The 21605-nt window shown below is 44.8% G+C and overlaps 1 protein-coding gene across 3 annotated transcripts; it reads left to right on the forward strand.

Moving 5' to 3' along the window:
- The first annotated feature begins 14504 nt into the window (after positions 1-14504).
- Positions 14505-20262, forward strand: LOC115330335. 3 transcript variants are annotated; one of them, XR_003920257.2, is made up of 3 exons: positions 15281-18902; positions 19011-19242; positions 20053-20262. XR_003920257.2 is itself a non-coding variant. In XM_029992164.2 (3 exons), exons 1-2 carry the CDS (start codon positions 14611-14613, stop codon positions 19212-19214), a joined length of 852 nt encoding a protein of 283 aa, XP_029848024.2. In that variant the 5' UTR covers positions 14505-14610; the 3' UTR covers positions 19215-19242; positions 20053-20262. The 3 variants fall into 2 exon arrangements, 1 of the variants encoding a protein (XP_029848024.2); XM_029992164.2 differs by lacking the exon at positions 15281-18902 and adding an exon at positions 14505-15258.
- Positions 20263-21605: the final 1343 nt, after the last annotated feature.

The raw sequence follows: 21605 nt of genomic DNA on the forward strand, positions 1-21605 counted from the left end.
GGAGATATCATTCTTTGCGCTGATGACACTAATATATTTTTTTCTGGGAAAAACCTACAAGAGATTCAGCACCATACCAATACGTGGCTCAGAAATGTATCATTATGGCTCATAGCAAGTAAGCTAGAATCGAATGCTAAAAAAAAAAACTAAGTATATTAGTTTTAGACCACGCAATAAATGTGTCGAGCAAGAAATCCTCATACAATATCACGGCGAAATAATTGAACGGGTTGTTTCGCACAAATTCTTTGGCGTTTTGTTTCACGAAAACTTAAGCTGGTTTTTTCATGTAGACAAACTAAGAACCGAGATCTCGCGCTCCATTGGTCTTATCTGTAGAGTTAGACATTTATTGCCACGTCGAATAAAGAAACAGTTATACTACGCATTGGTTCATTCTCGTTTTAACTACTGCCTACTTGTATGGGGAACAACAACGAAAACAAATATAGACAGCCTATACACACTGCAAAAGCAAATCTTGCGTTTAATAGAAAATGCACCGTACAGGAGTCATACTGCTCCGCTTTTCAGAAAGCACCAGTTATTAACACTACAAAATGTTATAAAAAAGAAATTATTATTAATCATCTATAATCAAATAAAGTCCGAGCCAACTGCCTTCTTTCAACAGTACCTTTGGAGAGAACATACTTTTAATCTTAGATCCACAAACTACACAAGAGAAGAAGTACGTACAAACTACGGCAACCAAAAACTATCTAACCAAATACCCATCCTTCTAAATGACCATCCTGATCTGATGGCTATATTTGAAGACAGTGTATCAGTTCAGGCCTTAGAAATATGGATATGTACTTTCTGTCATATCAAGAGTGACTGCGTTTTTTTTGTTTTTTTTATATGATATGTGCTGTGTAATGTTTTATGTGTTTTGTTTATCAAAGCAAGTTATTTGTTATTTTCTTGACCTTTATGCAGTGCTATCCTCTGTGCACTGTTGCGCTTATGGTTTTCAAATGGTTTTTACGTTTCGCAACTTTTCATTATTCTGCCTTTGTGTGTGCCACGCTGAGTGATGTGCGCGGGGGGGGGGGGGGGGGGGGGAGGGGAGAGGAGGGGAAAGGAGGGGGTCGACGCCTCGTCAGGCATTTAGTTGCCTTTTGCGACGGCCCCCTAGACAACTGTCTGATCTGTGTTGTCTGAATAAACCATTGAATTGAATTGAATTCCTGAAGATTACTAAATGACAGCTTCGCTGACGGTGTAGTGGAAATACTTCGCGGCGAGAAGACACGGCAGATTGTTTGATTTCGGTTGACTTAGAAGCCAGAATTTCAAAAGTTAGGCAACAAATCTCGCCACCAGACAAAGAGCCCAATTTTCTTAACGTGGCAGGGGACAATTTTAACAACAAAAAATTTTCCGCTAGCGATTTATGTAGCGTTTAGCTTGGCATAAGTGGGAGAAAACACGGCGCTTTCCGTTGAAGTACTGCAATGCAACGACGTTATTCTCAATAAAAATGTTGTTTAACGATCAATGTGATTCGATGGAAATGCTAACACATTTACATTGGATGACGGCATTTTCATCACAAGATAGCCGACGCGTGGCCTCGGCCTTCTTCCGTCGTTGCTCTTGGATACAGTCAGCCATATTGTCACGAATGAAGGCAACGAAAGGATAAACAGTGAACTGATAATAAAGGTTTAGTCGGCGAACTTGTGCCGCAAAAATTGAAGGACGACCGTCGAGGCAACAGAAAAGCGGGCGGCGATTTGGCGGCGTAGCAGCAAGCGAGAGCAAGACAAACTCGACAAGGACCCACGCAGCTTCTTATCTAGTGTGTGTCAGCATTTCGAAAATTCCGCCCAGAAGGTTCGACTGTCGCGCGTTCGGGGTGGGAATAACCAGGCGTTTTTGAGAACAAGATTCCGGGACGAATTGATAAAAGCTGCATCCCGAGCAGGAATACACAAGAATCTTCTAAAAGTCCGTGACCGACCATTGCTTCCTTGGCCCTGCGCGCGGCAATATCGCTAGTGAAAAGAACCACATCCATCGCCGGAGCGGCAACTGAGCTAGGCCGCATTCCAAAGCGGCGCGGCGCCTGCTGGGCGACACTCGAATTGGTCCGGAGCGTTGACATCAGCACGCTTAACCCTCTCTTTTTCTCTCCGCCGCCCTAGTGAGGCATTTAAGCTGTAAATACGATACCTCCTCACAAGCCCGCACTCCCCGCGACGTCATGTATGACGTTGACAAACGGACGCACGGACTGACAGCGTCGAGCTCTCGTGAAACCGAGTGTGCTACTGATAACGCACAAAAACGAATTATTTCCCCATCTGCAGCCATGTGTGGCGGTCATGGGAATCACGGTGTCACGTCAAGCGGGCGAACGATATTGTGGCGCCATCTACCCAAAGCTCACAAGACCATTCCGTCTCTGCGGCTACCCTCCTCATCTTCTCCCTTGACTCTTTCCTTTGTCTCGACCTCGTGCACCCTTCGCGACATTCGGTGATGCTGAGTTCGGTGCTCCACTGGTACGCGCTGTTTACAAACAAGCCTACGTTTGCCCACTCAGAGATTCGCGTTTGCGCTTGCGCAGTGCCGACAGCAGCGTTCCCGTAGCGGCGTGACATCAAGTCGATTTGGCGTGCTGTTCTGTGCACGAAGCAGACCTTGGGAAACCGACAATCGGAGAGGGAGCGCCGCGGGCACCGAAGAAAGAACCGAACTGGAAACCGTGTGACGTCAATGTGCAAGTCACTTCGCAAACGGTGCTAGTGTCGAGAGGCGCCACGAAGATATGTTACTTTAATTTTGCCTAAATAAATCTACCACACGCAAGAAAATCATTTGATGGAGCACAGAAACGATTTCCCGTGATTAGTTCGACGAAGCAAAAAAACCGTTCCACTGCACTTTCAAGAATTTGAGCCTAGACGTGGAAAAATCCGGCTGTCAACGGCTTATCTGCCACTGACGTAATATTATTATTTGTACTCATTTGCAAATAATTTCATCCTGGGTGGCGTGCAAAGTTATGCCGAAAGGAGAAAACCGGTAGCAAATGCGCCTGCCAACAGGCAAGACAAAATGTAAAATAAAAAATACAACATACACACACGCCGAATTTCCGAATTTCCTTAATTGCGATCTCCTGTGCGGTCCGTGAACTTTCGTTTTCCGTCACAACGCGACTGGGTTCTTCTTATTTTGTAAATTAATACATAACGTAGATGCAAAAAAACTTGAACTTGTATTGCTGAAACACACTCATGCATCGATTTCGAATCGTATCATTGAACGACTGGCTCAGGCAATGGGCCCATTTCGAATTTGTTTTCTTTTTTTTCAGTTCAAGACAAAATACACGCTCGCCGAAACGGGATCCTCAATTAAAACGTTTATAAACATTAGCAAGACGGGTAAAGCTTCCTTCGATGGTTCCTTGCAAATCTTTGTTTTGGCACGTCCTTGTTCACATTATATTTTATTGCTGTGGAGGACACAATACGCCAAAAATATTATCAGTGTACAGCATCACAAAACAAGAAAAGAAGACAAACTGAATCCAAATTTATTAGCTCTGAACTCATTCAATATTTCGAGTTCTCACCTCCTTACTATCCATGGCGCGTTCAGTGCCGGCATTCTCGGCATCGCCGCAGTGGCAGATCCAATAACGCTGGTCAAACAACGTTCCCAATAATTTCAAAGACACCATCGAAGGCACACAAGGACGCAAGGCGCGCCCTAAATCGGATGCCCAGCACTTTGGAGCACCCAACGTCACACCCAGCGCGGGAACGGCGCCCTGAAGAGCGGTTTCGTCAATGTTTCTCACCGTTCATCATGACCGAGGAACCTGACGCTCGCTCGATTGCACTATAGTATTTAAAATCACGCTGCAGACGATAAACGGTCTAGACGTGAATAATATTTCAGTGAAATTTTTAGAGTATATTGTCGCGTGCGTGGGAAAGAGGAAACGCACATGGCTCTCATGCAGGCGTCCAGGGTTCAATGCCTGGAGCCTGACATTACTTTAATTCATTCCTTCTACTCCGCACATCTAGAACATTCGTGTTTACTTTCCTCCGGGTGTGCGGAACCAGAACATTCAAAGTTGAAGGTTCAAGATACTAAGGAGATAAGGAGTCCAGCATCACCTAGCCGAGTCAGTCCCCGGATTGTTCGATGCTCCAACATTCTAAATTTGGTCTCACCTTAAAGGCCGACCACCAGTTCGCGCTTTAAACTTTTCTCTCGCTTCTCCCTCTCTCCCTTCTACCCCGTCCACAGTGGTCTGTTTCCTCCAGGTTTAAAGGGTCTTCAGGCTGGCAGAATCTCGTGTCTGGTCGTCGGCCTTTAAGTCCAGATGCAGCCGACGCTACAAGCTGGCGGGACCAATCAGACAGCGTTAAAATCTCACCATCATATGATGGTGAGATTTTGACGCTGTCTGAAGACCTCGATGAAGACCATATATATGGTCTTCATCGTGGTTTTCTTAATGCTTCTGTGTACATGTTTTACCATCGCGGAAGCAATCATAACCAGAGAAGACCCAGTGACTTGCACTTTTGAGGCTACTTTTTTGGACCTATTTGCTCGTAAAGTCGGCTCCATCTGGACTTAAGGTGAATTGAAGTATAGGCCAAATGTTCGAAATACAAAGTGTAGCACCTGAGGCGCCCAGCATAGTCTTGCTGAGGCACTTTTACGCTAGCCAGCTCTTACGCTGACACCGCCACGCTCGCTATTGCTTTATCGACGTTCGTTCTTTCTTTCGTTTTTGGCACAAGTTCGCTGAAGAAACTATTTTCAGTTTTCCGTCTGTGGATCCTTTTCAAACCGCTACAATATAGTAACCGCGAATAATTTACGTCCTTTTTTAGAGCGCAGCTCTTAGGCGCCCGTTTCCGGCTTGAGCGGCGTCGGCGTCGCCGTCGCCGTCGGCGTAACCGCGCGGTGCGTTATGGGTAAATTTTCCCGAAGAAACACGAGGTCTTCCAGAAGGACCTCGGGTTCCTTCGGGAGGACCTCGGGAGGACCTCGGGTTCCTTCGGGAGGACCTCGGGAGGACCTCGGGTTTCTTCGGGAGGACCTCGGGAGGACCTCGGGTTTTTTCGGAAGGACCTCGGGTTCCTCCGGGAGGACCTCGGGAGGACCTCGGGTTCCTTCGGGAGGCCCTCGGGAGGACCTCGGGCTCCTTCGGGAGGACCTCGGGAGGACCTCGGGTTCCTTCGGGAGGACCTGGGGGGTCACGTGACCTGGGGGGTCACGTGACGATGACGTCATCAGTGACGTCATCAGTGATGATGACGATGACGATGCGGATGCCGATGACGTCATCAGTGACGTCACTGATGACGGCATAAGTGATGATGACTATGACGATGCGGATTCCGATGACGTCACCGGCATCCGCATCGTCATCGTCATCATCACTGATGACGTCATGGTCACGTGACCCCCAGGTCACGTGACCCCCCCCCCCCCCGAGGTCACGTGATCTCCCAGGCCACGTGACCCCCTCCCCCCCCCCCGAGGTCAACTGACCCCCTCCCCAGTACCCTTCCCTCCTCCTCCTCAAGAGCTGCGCTCTAATTCGGCATTACAGGGAGTTGTAAACGGCTTTCACTTTTTTTGTCTTTGCACTTTTTATTTATTTTGTATATCCATCTTATTCCCGCCGTGCCGCTTCTTTTCCTAATTTTTAGTCAGAATCACGAAATCACTCCGTCAACAACCTCGCGATGTGGAGGCCTCTTCCCTGCTACATGCAAACTATAATAAGATGTGGCAAAACTATAGCAGGGTCGCTTAAAATGAACTAAAAAAAATGGGTGACTTAAAGCAAAGGAATGAATTGCCCCTCAAAAGTCTGTATTATTGGTCAATACTGCGTTGTGAAATTCGAAGGAATAGCTTCGTGGCTGTAAACAAAATATTCACACACCTTCGAGATTTTCATCGACGGGCCCCTACGCGAACCACCACCCTCGTCTGCTTTGAATTGACAGTTGGCTGCGCCTTTTGGAGATGGCGCAACAAATACGACAATCAAGCATAGAGATTGTGATTGTCAAAGCACGTCCTTAAAATATAAAAATGTCTGTCTTATTTCGGAAATCTCGAGTATCTGATAATGAGATAAGAAAATTTTGAGTCAAACAAAAATAACACAACAGAAAAGGGTATTGTGTTGAGTTGTATATAATTTTTTTTTCTGTCTCGGTGTTCATTTTAAAGAATGCCGTAACACATACATAAATGAAGCTCTGCCATAACTTTTCGCAAGGAAGATGCATCCCTAAATATTACTCCATCAAGTTTTAGGACCTAAGTACAGCCCAAGATCTTTTCGTCTCACTTTACAACTGCGGTTTCTTTTTATGTAGCCAGATATACTGTGTCTGCATCGTACCTTACGTTGTAAAGAAAGCCGGAGAAATTCTAGAAGGCTTAAGCAATCACCGAATATGAATGAGATGGCGCATTTTAGTTGATGACATACTAAGGCATAGCTTTGTCTCTGTGAAAAAGTAAGCCAACAATATTGCCAAGCTTAACAACGGATGGTTTCGTAGACGACCGAGATAGTGATGCTTGTCACGTGTGGCGCTATATACCAATAAATGAAGTGAGCAGGTGGCGAACTTTCTCGTCTAATTGGTGAGTCTATCGAAAGATGGCGCCAAGCGTTATAAGCTTCGCTTATTCGGTCGTCTGCGAAAACGCCCGTTGTTAAACCTGGCAAGATTGTTGGTCTACTTTTTCAGAGAAATAAATCTATGCCCGAACATATTATCAGCTAAAATTCTACACTTCAATGTACATTCGCCAAAGGTTTGAGATTTTAATGTGCAGGCGTAAATTTTTCAGGCTCTTTTTACATCCGAAAGATCCACTGTGGTCAACCAATATATTTGCTGATTATACAATATGCTCCTTTTCAGTAGCGTGACGTGCCCGCTCCTCGGAGGGCATGTCGTGATTTGTCTTCACATTTCTCTCGATCTTTACATTCTTGCAGCATTATGGCAATTTCAATATGTGATTGCAGGTCTGTTTTGTAATAAAGGCCTGAGCGGTAGCGGTATTCAGAAGTGATGGTTTTTGTATTTCAAATCATATTGCTGCTTGCAAATGTATATTTGGAAATACCGTAGTTGGGTTTCTTATTTCCTCATTCACATTCCAATACTTAGGCTGCAATTAATAGCCAAGATTCGCATTCTGTAATGTGTTTGATACAGCCACAATGCTGTAGGCTATCCCTTCTTAAAAAATGTAACAGTGCAAATAAAAAAATAAAATGACAAAATAGGTATTACGCGTGCGAATCATATCTATATACTCGGAAGGTAGCCTTGACGCTGATAACAACTCACGAGGAGTTTTTCACCCAGAAAATGTTCTCCAATGCCAAGGACCTCTGTCGGATTACTGCTGGCGGCAAAGTTACGATGAAAGGAAAATACAAGAATATCAAACCGCATAATGGGTAAGTCGTTGACGGGAAGTCAAAATATTCTCATTGAATTTAAGCATTTTAAGTGAACATAATCGGTAAGTATAAAAATGAATTCCCTGCGTGTACCGCGTGTACATTAACGCTTCAACCCTAATTTGAAATGTCGAAAACAAAATCGGTTTCTCAACGTATCATGCTGGCATTTACAACAGAGATGCCCGAAGGTGGTGCATTTATTAATCGGGAGTATAAATGCACAAAACATGCAGAGTCAATAGAAAGAAAATAGACAGCGGTTGTGGCCATAAAACAAAATATGATCTCCAAGCCTTTTTTTTTATTATTTTGTTCTCTCAAATTTCTTTAAAATCCATCTGGGGTTTTGTGGCGTTTATATGACTTAACAATGTATGTAATGGAAATAAACTACTATTGGCTTGCCTACTCTTTACTTCATTTTGCCAAAAATAAGCGCCACAGTGACGCAAAATAGTATTTAATTATACATACAAAGTAAAGGAAACACATAGGTTTTTTTTTATATTTCGTGATATACTCAGGAGATCATTATTACTACAATTTTAGTGAAAGCTTCCACCGGCCTCGGAAACATCTGCACTAAACCCTAGCACAATAGATTAGGAACCTCATTTATGCGGGCCATCCAAATTAAGGTCGAATCGTAAGAGTAAACGCTGTACAGTTTCTTAGAAAGCAGGAGGGAACTTAAAATTAACCCAAAGTTTATCTCACTCGCGCTCTCTCTCTCCCCCTCTCTCTCTCTCTCTACATATATATATATATATATATATATATATATATGTATGTGTGTGCGTGTGTGGGATTTCATCTATACTCAAGCACGAATTAAGATTCAATTTTTTATATTTAAAACACACATGTTATCCGGCAAGTCCTTTAATAAAAGAAGAGTCAAACGGCCTGTTCGTCGTATTTTTTGTTCTCATGTTTTGGCCCATTGAAGCGGCCAAGGTAGAACTCGTTTTGCTGGCTTATTGGGGGTGCCATATTTCACTCCATTCCGTTTCCTTATTTTTGACGCTACATCAATATAATATAACTTTTTGGGAACACTCTCGGCATAGGCTTTTTTATGCCAATTAGCGTGTAGGTCATAACATTCTCAATGTATTTTTTTTTATTTGTCAAACCGCCTCTCTGCGACGATATTTGACAAAGTTTGGCAAGCTGTGCTGTTTGACCTGATTAACATATTTTTATTATCTTTACATCACCATAAATCTCCAACTCAGCTCTTTTTTTTGTATAATTTCAATATTGTGCGGTAATATAATGCGCTATATGCGCCTGAAAAACGGATATTTCGTAAGACTAGCAAGTTATGGTCGATTTTCAAAAAAAAAAACAACATCGTTTTATTTCTTTGTTTTCTTATTCACAGTTAGGTAATATAGTAGTCTATCAGGAACTACCAACATAAATCGTAATATATTGTTTGTATGGCCGCTATTATGACTCGAATCTCGTGCCATGGGCGTTTTGAATGGGACTTCGCACAAGCCCTCTGTCCAGCATAATTTTGGCCTATGTAAGGTTTTCTACTTATCGTTAGCAGTTACCTCAATATCCAACCATAAATATTATTAAAATGTTGAGTAGTGTACTTAAAAAAAGTTAAGTAGAAATTCGTATCCAGAAGTGCGGGCACCCCCAACGCTTACTTTCTCTCAATACGGGTTAATGCATATCGTTAGAGAATTTTTCTGGGACATTTTGCTTTCGGCTTTGAGGTTGAAATACCGAATTTGATAAGTAATTTTCATATTTGTTTATGTCAAACAAATATGAAGTGCATATACATATGTATGATTTTGTATCTGAGGCTTAGGGTGTACAGTTTATTTTGGGCACGAACGGACTCTTTCGTAAAATAACGAGTATTTCGTAGCGTGTAGGGATTTCAAATTCGTTCGTCATGTGTTTTGGTTCCATTTCTATTTTCAGGTATTCATGCCGTGTTACATATATTTTTCCCTCTTGACTTAAGTTTGTCCGGGAGTCTAATGGTATACGTATCTTCTCCGTCAATACATAGGGCCAAGCTCACACACTTTGGAGATCACCCCAGTGCCAAGTAAATAAATATTGTTAGGAAAAATATTGTTGCTTCACTGGCTTTTGCGCTCATATATTGAGGCAAGTACATACATTAAATAGAAAACCTTACATAGGTCAAAATTCTGCTCAGCTCAGCCTCTATGCGAAGTCCCGTTCAAAACTTTCATAGCACGGGATTCAAGTCCAAATACCGGCCATACAAACAATATATTACAATTTCTGTTGGTAGTTCCTGAGAGACAACTGTGTTATCTAACTGTAAATAAAAAATGAAAGAAAAAAAGTTTTTTTTTTTTTTTTAGAAAATCAATTTTAGATTTGCAGGTCTTTTGAAATGTTCTTTTTTAGGAAAATGTTCCGCGATATATGTTTTGCGCAAAATATTCAAATTATATTGGAAAGAAAGAGCTTGATTGAAGCTTTACGGTGATTTAGAGATCATAAGAAATTGATGGTCACACAGCACAGCTTGCGGAACTTCGTCAAATATTGTTCAAGAAAGGCAGTTTGACAAGTAAAACAAAAACGTTTTTTTTTTTTTATTTGTCAAACTCCGTCTCTGCAACAATATCTGACAAAGTTCAGCGAACTGTGCTGTGTGATTTATTCTATATATCTTGAGAAGCTCCGCAAGCACGAAATGTGTAGATCGGTCAGTCTGTAACCGCTAAGCGATATTGAAAAAAAAAGAAAAAAGACTGTACCCCGTGCCAAAGATGGGTTCCCGGTCAATTGCGTGGAAGTCGATGGTACTACTAACCGAGCAACGAAGCCAAGCACGATGGAGCAGGTGGAGCGCGAGCAGCTGGTGTAAGAAAGCGCGCGGAGCAGAGAGGAGTTGAAAGGGCAAGAAAGGCAGGAGCAGGAGCAAGTGGAGTAGGAAGAGCGCGCGGAACGAGGAGCAGTGGTCAGGGCAGGAGACCGTGCTTCCTTTCTTTTGGTAACCCAGAAATGTCAACGCAAAGGTTTTGTATCCGGGTAATAAAAAAGGGCCGCGCGCGCAGCGTCGCAAAGAGACAGTAGTATGACCTAATTTGTTGCCATACAAAACCCTGCCTTGGGTAACACCTGACTTAAGACAGCCAGCAAGCCTAGGGACTGAATGCCAAAGGGTTATCCAGCCCAAGGCACCACCCGAACTTAGAGCATCACCACCACTAGAGAGCTAGCGCATTTAAACGCTTTTGCCTGAATGGATAAAAATGCAGTCAAGTTTCTGTTCTTTCTACGTTGCCTGAAAACTTGCCTATTCATTGAGAAAGCTTTCAGCAGTGCTACCAACTTCAAACTTTTTGAGTCAGGGGAGAAAAAGTGCAACATTATTGGCACAGCCAGAGCTTCTATATGTAGTCTGATATGGCGCACCCTAAAGGCTATACTTTGAATTCTCCGCCACGTAACAACGACTCACTCTCTCCGGATAGAAAGGGGTTGAAAGCCGCTCAAGCGTCTGAACAAAATGCGGTTCACCCACTTGCAACCAGTTAGAACCGAGACGGACAAGACCTGTCGTTAAGCCTCTCGGGACGGCTGTGGACCGGACGCCCTGCTACGTAGCAGGTCATATGGCATCATATTAGGCCTAAAAACTGGTCTTGTCTCTCTTGGTCGTACTCAATCGCAAAAGTGTGAACAGCGCCTAATTCCCAACCGTAAATGGCTCTAAGACAGCAATCAAGGTGTGGGCCACTGGCTTAATTTATTGCAGCCACATGCATAGGTGTATCAAAAGAAGTATAATTCGCGTGGAGGGAGCGCGTTTTATTTGGAGGAGCGCACAGCATAAACACCGAGCGCACAGTTGTCCATAACACTATTTTCCCAGTTTGTGACCTACGACTTGCTTCTTTATTCAATAAAAAAAAAAGAAATACCGCTTACACTTTTTTCTACGTTATTTATGAATGGTATGCAGCATTTAAGGAGAGATCAATTGAATCTCTGAAGAAAAAACGAAATATTTCTTTGATAATTCCTTATGGTCGTTTATATCGTTTATTAAATGCATAGCTTTTATGGGGTCAATATTGTGCATTTCGTGTCCGCGGCGTGTAGCCTGGATGATGTCAAAGTGTCACGTGACACCGTGAGGCACGTGATATTGAGACGTCATGGTATCGCGTGACATTACGTCCTGTCACCCGGACATGGTGACGTCACGTCCTGACGTCATCATGCCAAGTCACGTTGCCTCGTGACATCACGTGACAAACCGACGTCAGGTTGCACCTTGAGCCATGTAGGTAGGAAGGAGATGGGACAACATACCGGTTCAATCCAGCTAAACAAGCAAACCCCAAGGGAAGGCGGAAATAGAGGTCGCGGTCGGTGAGAGCACTCCCCAGGATGAACAAAATAGCTGTTGGCGCCAAATCAGCGGTTTTTCCGTCCAATAGCGTCCTTTGTTGTTTTTTTCGGTTGTTGTCATTTTTGGAGCCGTGTCCCTCCAAACTGGAAGTCTCCCCCGGCTTCCCCCCTAGTGGCGTCGTGTCGCCTCAAGGAGTTTCCTTCGTCCATGCCGTGAGGGGGAATCACGCCCCGAATGGAGGTAGAAAGCTTTCTAAGGCGACTTGACGCCACCGGAGAAGGTGCCGTGTAACCTAGCGTTTGGGTGCAGTGTCAAAATATTAGTTTCGGAAATTATTCCTCCGTCCTCCGCCGGAACGTGTTTGATGCCCTTTGCTGGTTTGGCTCGAAAAAGCCCAAAATTGGACTTTCGTTTGACACCGGGATGGCACGTGACACCATATGAGATTTTGACGTTCACGTCACGCTGTGACCTCACGAGGCATGACGACATCACGTCACACTGTGACGTCACCTAAAATCTTGACGTTATGAGATCGCACCTGACACACGGATGTCACGAAACAATGTTACGTTACGTGACATCAGGCGTCGCGTCACACGCTGACTCCACGTGATATCAGACGTCACGTGGTCATGTCACACCATCGCACGGCATCCACACAAGAGGGCAGAACCGGAAGCGAGCCGAACCGAGACGAAGTCGTCATTCAAATCTTGGAACTTAAGCGCAAGTGAACCAAGAAACTACCTCTCAAAAAGCGCAAAACGATTTGGGCCATTTTTTTTCCATCTTCATGAGATGTGTATTTGAGAATAAATGCATTACCGCCGTTTTTTTTTTACTTTTAAGATCCCGTGACGCAACTGGTGTCAAGTCACTATGTAAGAAGACACCATGGTGTCACGTCACGTCGATGTCCCCGCTAACTTTAGCGGAAAACACACAGGCAGACGAACGGAGTGACACATTTCTGTGTGTAGGACTCACCATCCCGCTGGCAAGCAGATGAAACAATAACCGCTGGCCTAACGCCCCCTTCGTGGACATGGGGTTTTGTCGCTGTGGCATTTACTTTGGGATGCAATGTGCTATGATCGTTTGCTGCCAACGCCAAGAGGGGAGACCCGAACGCTGCGCGCCATAGCGCGGTTACGCGACTCTCGTCCTTTAAGACGTGGGGGCATAAAGCGCTGGATAACCTGACTTATCCAAGTACCGCGATGGTTTGATCGTTCCGCGGGCCCTCCTACTGGATGTCGGCCACGCACCGCCAAAGTTGGCTCATGCCGCATCCTACATACAGACGCGCATGCTCCTCTCGATCTGCTGAGGATGCCGGTGACGCGCCGCCGTTTGCTAGCACGCTTGTATAAGTCTAGGGCAGAGGCAAGCGCCGCGCTGCCACGCAAAACTAGATCGGCGGAGTCGCTTTGCCATTTTTGGCCAAAGTGCGTCCCAACATGCACGATCTTGTGGTACTAAGAAATTTTATCAAATACATGTTTGTTAGAAATCGGAACAAATGGACAGTCTTGCTCTGTAGCGAGGCGATGTCGTTCAGGCGCCTCTCTCTTCTTCGGTGGAAGAAAAGAGAGGCGAGCTTATTGATAGCAAAAATAGCAGGAGCAGCATGAAGAACCTCCACCAGAGACCCCGCGTAAGAACGCCGAGGGGTGCACACCTCTTTTGTTCGGTTCTATGCACACCTCTTTTGTTCGGTTCGGAAACAATAAAGGGAAAGAGGTGACAGCTACAGCAGGTAAGCAGAAAGAAAAGCCGTGCTGCTTGCGTGGTTCGCGTCCTCACTGAAAAAGTACGCGAGCGCCGCAACTCCTACGTGTTTTGAAAAGCGCGCGCGTTTTTCCTGCAGTGCATGGTATCGTGCTCGTCCTGTTTGGACAGCCTTTAACAGTGCATTTCTGGTTAACGTGTTTGGAAGTTAACAGAAACTAATGCGCGAGAACAACAAATAAAATTATAGTAATGTAATAAGTTGGACGAATTCGTAAAAGTCGAACGTGTTGAAAAATCGTGCATGAACAGACAAGGTCGAAAGGCGACCTTCCAGTTTCGCCCTTCCTCTTTAGTCTTTGTGACTTTCTTTTTTCCCTTTTGTCCTTGTTTCTTTGAGCGCAATTTTCCATTACGTTCAAAGATAAAATTATAAAGTAGCCGATCCCGAACTCTAATCGAATATGATACAAATAAACACTCCACCCTCCGAACGAAGCGGTTCCAATGTCCTCTACGTGAAACAAAAGCTAGTAAAATGACACGTTAGGGCAATCCTTAAAACCATGCTCCTTAAGGGCCAGTTCACACACTTGCAATCGAGGAGGACCAGCTTAGACAAGACCGGTTTTTAAGCCACTTGCAACGGTTTACGACCGGATGCTCTGCAACAGCGCTAGTCAGAAGCTGGTTGTAGTCCGTTGGAGTCAAACCCGGAAGTGTGAGCGGGCATTTAGGCTACACCCGCGTGATCCCTGCTGTTGTATCAGCGATTTTGTATTCTACGCTGGCCTTGTCATGTATCAGCAGCGCGGAGCGCACGTTATTGCCTGTCGTGATAAGCAGCGCCGCCGGGTAATCTTTTATTCGTTTTTACTTATATAAGAGAAACGCGAACTGTATGCACAGCAGATGCTGTCTGGCAATAAATGTGTTGAAACAGACTGCGTTGGCCTACGTAACACATGGCGACGAGGATGGGATCGTGAAGCCAGACCAGTCAGACGCAATGACGTCCTCCCTAGGAAAGCTGGCAGAGTTCTGGCCGGACATAGGCAACATCGACGTCTATCTCGAAAGCTTCGAGCTGTTTTCAAGTGCCAACGGAATTGACGCCAGTAAGAAGTTGCCAGTCTTCTTGACAGTACTAGGAGAAAAGGCTTACGAGACGCTACACAGTCTGCTGTTGCCGAAGACGCCCACCGAGGTGAAGTACGAAGATGCGGCGAAGGTACTAGAGCAGCACTACGCGCCGAAACGGTCCGTGGTTACCGAGCGGTACCACTTCTATCGGCGACACCAGGAGCCAAGGGAAAGCATCGCACAATTTATCGTGGCCCTGAAAACACTGGCTTCGACGTGTTCCTTTGGAAACTTCCTTGAGAACGCTCTTCGAGACCGGCTGATTGCCGGACTGCGGACGGACGCCATCAGGTGCCGTCTTCTTGCGCTACCGGACAACCAGGTCACATGGGAGCGAGTCTGCAACATCGCCACTGCCATGGAAGCCGCTCAAAAGGAGACCAAGGACATGCTGGGTGACACCGCCGCCACAAGCTCCGAGGACGTGCACTGGCAGCGGGGCATTGGCAAGCCATGCAAGCCAGACGCGACAAAGCAACTAGCAACGAGCAGCGAGAGGTCAGCCGCCAGAAAGGTACCTGCAAAGAAAGACCAACCAAAAACTGTTCGCGCTTGTCATAGATGTGGTGGACAACATGCACCTGCAAGTTGCCCTTTCTTGACTAGCCGCTGCTTTAAGTGTTCAAAACCAGGACACGTAGCCAAAATATGTAAGACAAAGGTCGTGCACAAGTTTGAGGAGACAGTGAAAGAGAAAGACTTGCTTGAAAATTGTAAAGCGAACAATGCTAGAAGTCCGCCTCCCATCGTTGTTAGGCTGAGGTTGAACGGTAAAGAAATTCCAATGGAATTACATACCGGCGCTGCTGTGACTATAATGTCGGAAAAAGACTTTGCCGAGCATTACCCAAATACAGCATGCCGGAACGAAGATGTCAATTTCGGAGTGTACAATGGTACTTCCATTGGCGTAAAGGGAGTCGCGCAGGTAGAAGTTAGCTATGGGAATCAAACCTATCACTTGACACTCGTCGTTGCGAGACAGGAAAACGGTGCTAGTATGCCGGCTCTTCTGGGTCGTGACAGGCTCGCGAAAATTAAAATAGACCTGCATGACGCCGTGCAGAATCTACACGAAGTTGTGCTTAACGTACAAGCGGTAAGAAACACGGAAACAGAGGAGGCAGAAAAATGCCTAAAAGAGCAGTAGGCTGACATGTTTGAGCCCAGGTATGGAGCTATCAAAGGTTTCAAAGGTAGCCTTAGGTTAAAAGCCGACGCAAATCCCTTTTTTTCTAAGGCGAGACCTGTTCCATATGCTTTGCGCGAGCAGGTGGAAAAAGAATCAGCAGATTTAGAAAAAGCCGGTGTCATTTACCGGGTCAGGCACAGTACGTGGGCCACGCCTCTAGTGATCGTGCCGAAAAGTGGTGGCGGAGAAATAAGGATATGTGGTGACTACAGAGTAACGGTGAACCAGGCCATTGAAGTGGACCACTATCCTTAACCACTTCCTGAGGACATCTTTACGACCCTGGTTGGTGGAACCGTGTTTACAGTTTTAGACCTCTCTAGGGCCTACCTACAGCTCGAGCTGGACGAGCGAGCGCAAGCGCTGCTCACGGTAAACACACATATGGGCCGTTTTAGGCTCCAGCGGTTACCATATGGCGCAGCAAGTGCACCCGCCATGTTCCAGGCCGTGATGAACCAGGTTTTGCAAGGCATTCCTGGTGCTGCCTGTTACTTGGACGACGTGCTGATTGCTGGCGTAGACCAAGCAGAGTGCTACAGTCGCACAGAGCAAGTGTTAAAGGCACTGAGTAAACACGGCATCAGGGTGAACGCAACGAAATGCAATTTTTTTCAAGAACGAGTTCAGTACCTGGGACACGAGCTAGATAACCAGGGTCTGCATTCCACAGCAGACAAGGTGAAGGCCATTCGAGATGCGCCAAAACCCAGTAATGTGACAGAGCTTAAAGCCTTTTTAGGCTTCGTAAACTTCTACGCAAAATTTTTGCCAAATCTTGCAAATTCGCTAGAGCCTCTCCACCAGCTACTACGCAAGGGCAACGTATGGAACTGGTCGAGCCAGTGTGACGAGTGTTTCATACGTCTTAAAGAGCTGCTCAGCCGCAACATGGTTCTAGAGCTGTATGATGTGAAAAAAGAAATACAGCTGACATGTGACGCCTCGGCGTATGGTTTTGGTGCGGTTTTGTCGCACGTGGTCGATGGCGTAGAAAAACCGATAGCGTTTGCGTCACGATCTATGACTCCAGCAGAGCGTAACTATGCGCACATTGAAAAGGAAGCGCTGGCCATCGTCTTTGAAATAAAAAAATTCCATAAGTATCTGTATGGACGCACCTTCACCGTAGTAACACATCATCAGCCACTTGCGGTGATGTTCGGTGCAAAACACCATAGCAGTGCAGTAGCGGCTGCTAGAGTGCACCGTTGGGTCATATTATTGTCAAAGTATCAGTTCCGCATTCGGCACAAAGCTGGGAAAAAAAAATTACCAACACCGATGGCTTGTCCCGCCTTCCGTTGTCTGAAACCGCCAATGACAACGAGGAAATTTTTACTTTTCAACTGTTAGGGAACTGCCGATAACCGCTAAAGTTATTGAACGAGAAACCGCGAAAGACGCGATCTTGAGTGCTGTGCGCGAAATGACGTGGCACGGTTGGCCGCGATCTGTTAACGAACGGCTGCAGCCTTTCTTTGTTAGGCGCTTTGAACTTTCTGTGGATGACGGGTGCTTAATTTGGGCCAACAGAGTGGTGGTACCACAAACTTTGCAAAAGGAAGTTGTGTCTTTGCTGCACGAACAGCATATTGGTATTACCAAAATGAAGGCACTAGCAAGGTCCATGGTCTGGTGGCCAGGGATTGACAGCTGTCTTGAACAGATTGTGAGACAGTGTGACATCTGTCAAAGTGTTAGATCAGTGGGGCAGCCAGCACCCTTGACCCTTTGGAGGTGGTGCACGAACAGTTGGGAGAGAGCACATCTCCACTTTGCTCAAAAAGAGCACAACATGTTCCTTGTGGCTGTAGATTCGTACTCGAAATGGGTAGAGGTAAAAATCATGAGCTACACTACGGCTGAAAAGACGGTGGAAACAGTGCGGTCATTGTCTGCAAGTCATGGGTTACCATGTGAGGTAGTAACAGATAATGGGCCGCAATTCCGAGCAAAGGAATTCGAAGATTGTTTGTCAGCTAACGGTGTTAAGCACACCCTCACGAAGCCGTATTATTCGCAGTCTAATGGTTCAGCAGAACGCGCGGTACAAACTGTAAAGCAGTCGCTGCTGAAGCAGTTGTTAGAAGATAAAAGAAACAAAACTTCCAGGACCCTTCAACACGAAGTTGATAACTTTCTTTTTGGGTACCGAACGACTCCACATAACTTTACTGGGAAAACACCAGCAGAATTATTTTTTAAGCGCAAGTTGCGCACAAGGTTATCCTTCTTGAAACCAAGTCTTGAGGCCAAAGTTATGGCCAAATCGGAGAGGGAGGTTTGTCGAGCAAATAAGCGTCGTGACCTGCCACGTGTGTTTTGCGCTGGTGATTCTGTGCTTGTACGTACTGTCCGTGGTGAGATTGTGAAGTGGCGCCCAGGAAAAATTGTTAAAGTCCGCAATGACGTACTTGGTAATGGTTGACAAACAAAAGCGTTTTGTACACGCGGATCACCTGCGGCGTTCCTCACTAAAGCCTGAGCATGATGATGAAGCCCGTACTGAGTTGCCACATGCCAGTGATATATGTGAGACTGAGCGTCATGTTGCATTTCCTGAAAGAGCTCCATCGCCAGGACCATGTGATGACGCGCCGGTGCCTAGGCGAAGCACGCGTGTCACAAGGAAGCTGGAACGGTTGATGTACGATAAACTGTAGAACTGTGTGTGTGTGTGAAGGGGGGGGAAGTGTTGTATCAGCGATTTCGTATTCTACGCTGGCCTTGTCATGTATCAGCAGTGCGGAGCGCACGTTATCGCCTGCCGTGATAAGCAGCGCCGCCGGGTAATCTTTTATTCGTTTTTACTTATATAAGAGATACGCGAACTGTATGCACAGCAGATGCTGTCTGGCAATAAACGTGTTAAAACAGACTGCGTTGGCTTGCGAAGCGGTATTTTCACAAAAGTAAACTTAATGCTTCCTGTTTGGAAAGTTTGCAAGCTCCGCCAAAATATGGTCTGGATGCGAGTCTTTATACATATTGATCAATATACATAACAACATCTATAGGTATAATTCTCTCCTCTCACGATACATTTTTGTTTGTTTTTGCTTTTTTTTTAGTATTTATGTAGCAATGGCAGATCCAGAAAATCCAGCCGCGCCAAAGGCCAACCATACCATCAAAACCACGGATTCATCGAAGGTGCAGGTCATACTGGTTACGCTGGGCGGTACAGGACCTCACGTGTTCAGCGACGCAGGATCGGCTGCCATGAGCGGCACGGGAGACATTACTGGAATGAAGACTGCTGTCATCGAATTTGAGAATTTCGAGCCCATCAACGTTTCCATCGTAAGTCAAGTCTCTATTTATTTATATTTACCATTTTGTTCTTTCATGGCTGTCATATAGAGAGTAACTGTGAGGGCCAGGAGTAGACGAGAGCGTGCGAAAACGTAGCAGCGTCGATTTCTGCTTGGAATGATTGGTGGTTTAGACGCGAAGTTAGTTGCCTTTGTCACTACTCGCTCTTTGAACGCGTTCGAATGCCGAACGCGGGCGTTTGGTGTTCGGTGTTCGCGTTTGTACTGTGAGTAGAGGGAGACATTTGAATGAACATTCTTTAATTGAGATGCATCAAACGCGTTTTTTTTTGTACATATGATATTACATGTTTATTAAATTAAAATGCTATATTTGAGATCGTTCCTGGTGATGTCAGACGTTTTATTAAACATAAGAAGTTGCCGAATTTTGCCAACAATTATCGGAGGAACAGAAGATCAACATTTTATTAAAATTGTGTATTAGTTTTTTTTTCTCAATTTATTAGGCATAATGAAGCCTGTTTTGAGAGTGTCTCAAAAGAGCCATAGAAAAGTAAATTGGAACATGGCAAAATATTGAGTAAGAAAACACGTCATTTCCAACAGGTGGGATGAACGTCCGTTTCCACCTTAATCAATACTTAAAAAAAATAGAAAAAAGAACCGAAGCTTGCCGTTGGCGCTTTTTTTCATTTCAAGGGTGCTACCAAAATATCTTTGATTGTCGGAATTAAAAATGCAGCACCAAACCCGTGCCAGATTTGAGATAAAGGTACCCATTTATTTGAGTAACACATTTGTTAATGTCTTCCTTCATTTTTTTTTCTTTTTTTAGGAGACGGGCATGAAGAAAAGCGCATTGAAGTGGGGAATCTAGTTGGCATGGCCACGAAAAACCGATTAACAAGATTTGGGATATTCAGTGAAGCCAATTCAAAAGCCCTCGGCTGATTACTTTGATGAAAAAAACGATGGTCGTGAATTTAACCTAACGGGGAATAGGTACCATATATGATAATAAATATCGAAATCATTGAGTTTTTTACGCATTTATCCTTCATTTCACACAGATGTGTATACCGTACAAAGTGTCTCTTTTTAAGCTTAACAATTGTGTTTGAAGAGAGCCAGAAAAACTACATTAATGCGGTTTGTTTAGATGCGTTATATTGCCAGCAGAACATGGTATGCAAATTAACGTTTTGATTGTCGACACTTTACAAATGGTTGTAATGAGAAAATTTCTCCAGGTTATCGAAAACCTCTAACTTAGTCAATATTAGAGACTTGGAGCAGGTTGGAAGCAGGAGCTCTGGAGCGAGGCTACCGGCGCAGAAACTCGCCCGCGCGGTTCTTCCGTCTCTTATCCTAGCCCCAACCCGGTGCATAGTGCACGAGTAGACATTTCACCGCACCCCTGCTCTTCCAACTCGCTCAGAGTCCTAAATGTTGCTGATTTATTGCTCTTCGACGGCGCCCAGCAAGATTCTACTTGGAACAACGTCTATTCTTACGGAAGGAGAAGTTTATGAACAAATTAAGTTAAACATTTGAGTTATAGTATCCATAACCGACCGATACTATGTTTCCCTAGCCGTATAACTCACTTGCACAAACATCATAAAGTGCATTCACGACCTTTTTCTAACAAATGTTTATCTCGAAACGAAACGACCTGTATATAGAAACCCGATTTCAAGACATAAGGTTGTAAAATAGGGAAAAGGAGAGAAAAAACTAATAATATGGATTGATCTGAAAATAAATAAGCCCAGCACCTTAATTAAAAAAAAAGCAAACCATGTCGCCTCTGTAAGAAATAATACATAATCAGTAAATGCGATGAGAGGACCCTCTAATCAGTCACTCAAACCGCAACTGTAACCGAAACCGAAAACCGTTTAGGAACGAAATGTTTTCAGTAACCGTTACCTGAACGAAACCGTTAGTTGAAATTCATAGAAACCCCAACCGTAACCGTAAATTATTCACCTGTAACCGGTTTCAACCGATATTAACCAAAAAATAAAGCTATTAGTTTTTCTCAAGTATGACCTGGAAGAGAGATCTCGGAATGTTAGCGCCATTTTAAGGGTTGCTGTCGGCGAGTGGTGCACCTGATAATATATTTCCCTTCAATCCAACTTTAGCATTACGAATACTTGGTTGAACTCAGTGGTCGAGCTTATAATAAAGAAAGTCTCTGTTTCTAAATTTGCCACACTCTTACATCGCTGAATGTATGCAGTACGTGTCCCCTTCGGGGTGCTAACTAATAGGCTAGAATTCTTAAATATCCATCCAAGTTGGCTCTATCTAAACCACCGACGTTCCTGACATGCAGTAGCCAGGGTGGAGAAACTATGTAAATTGATCATAGTGCAGAGC

The sequence above is a fragment of the Ixodes scapularis genome, unplaced genomic scaffold, assembly GCF_016920785.2.
Source record: "Ixodes scapularis isolate PalLabHiFi unplaced genomic scaffold, ASM1692078v2 PGA_scaffold3__209_contigs__length_174095766, whole genome shotgun sequence".
In the NCBI taxonomy this organism is placed as follows: Eukaryota; Metazoa; Arthropoda; class Arachnida; order Ixodida; family Ixodidae; genus Ixodes; species Ixodes scapularis.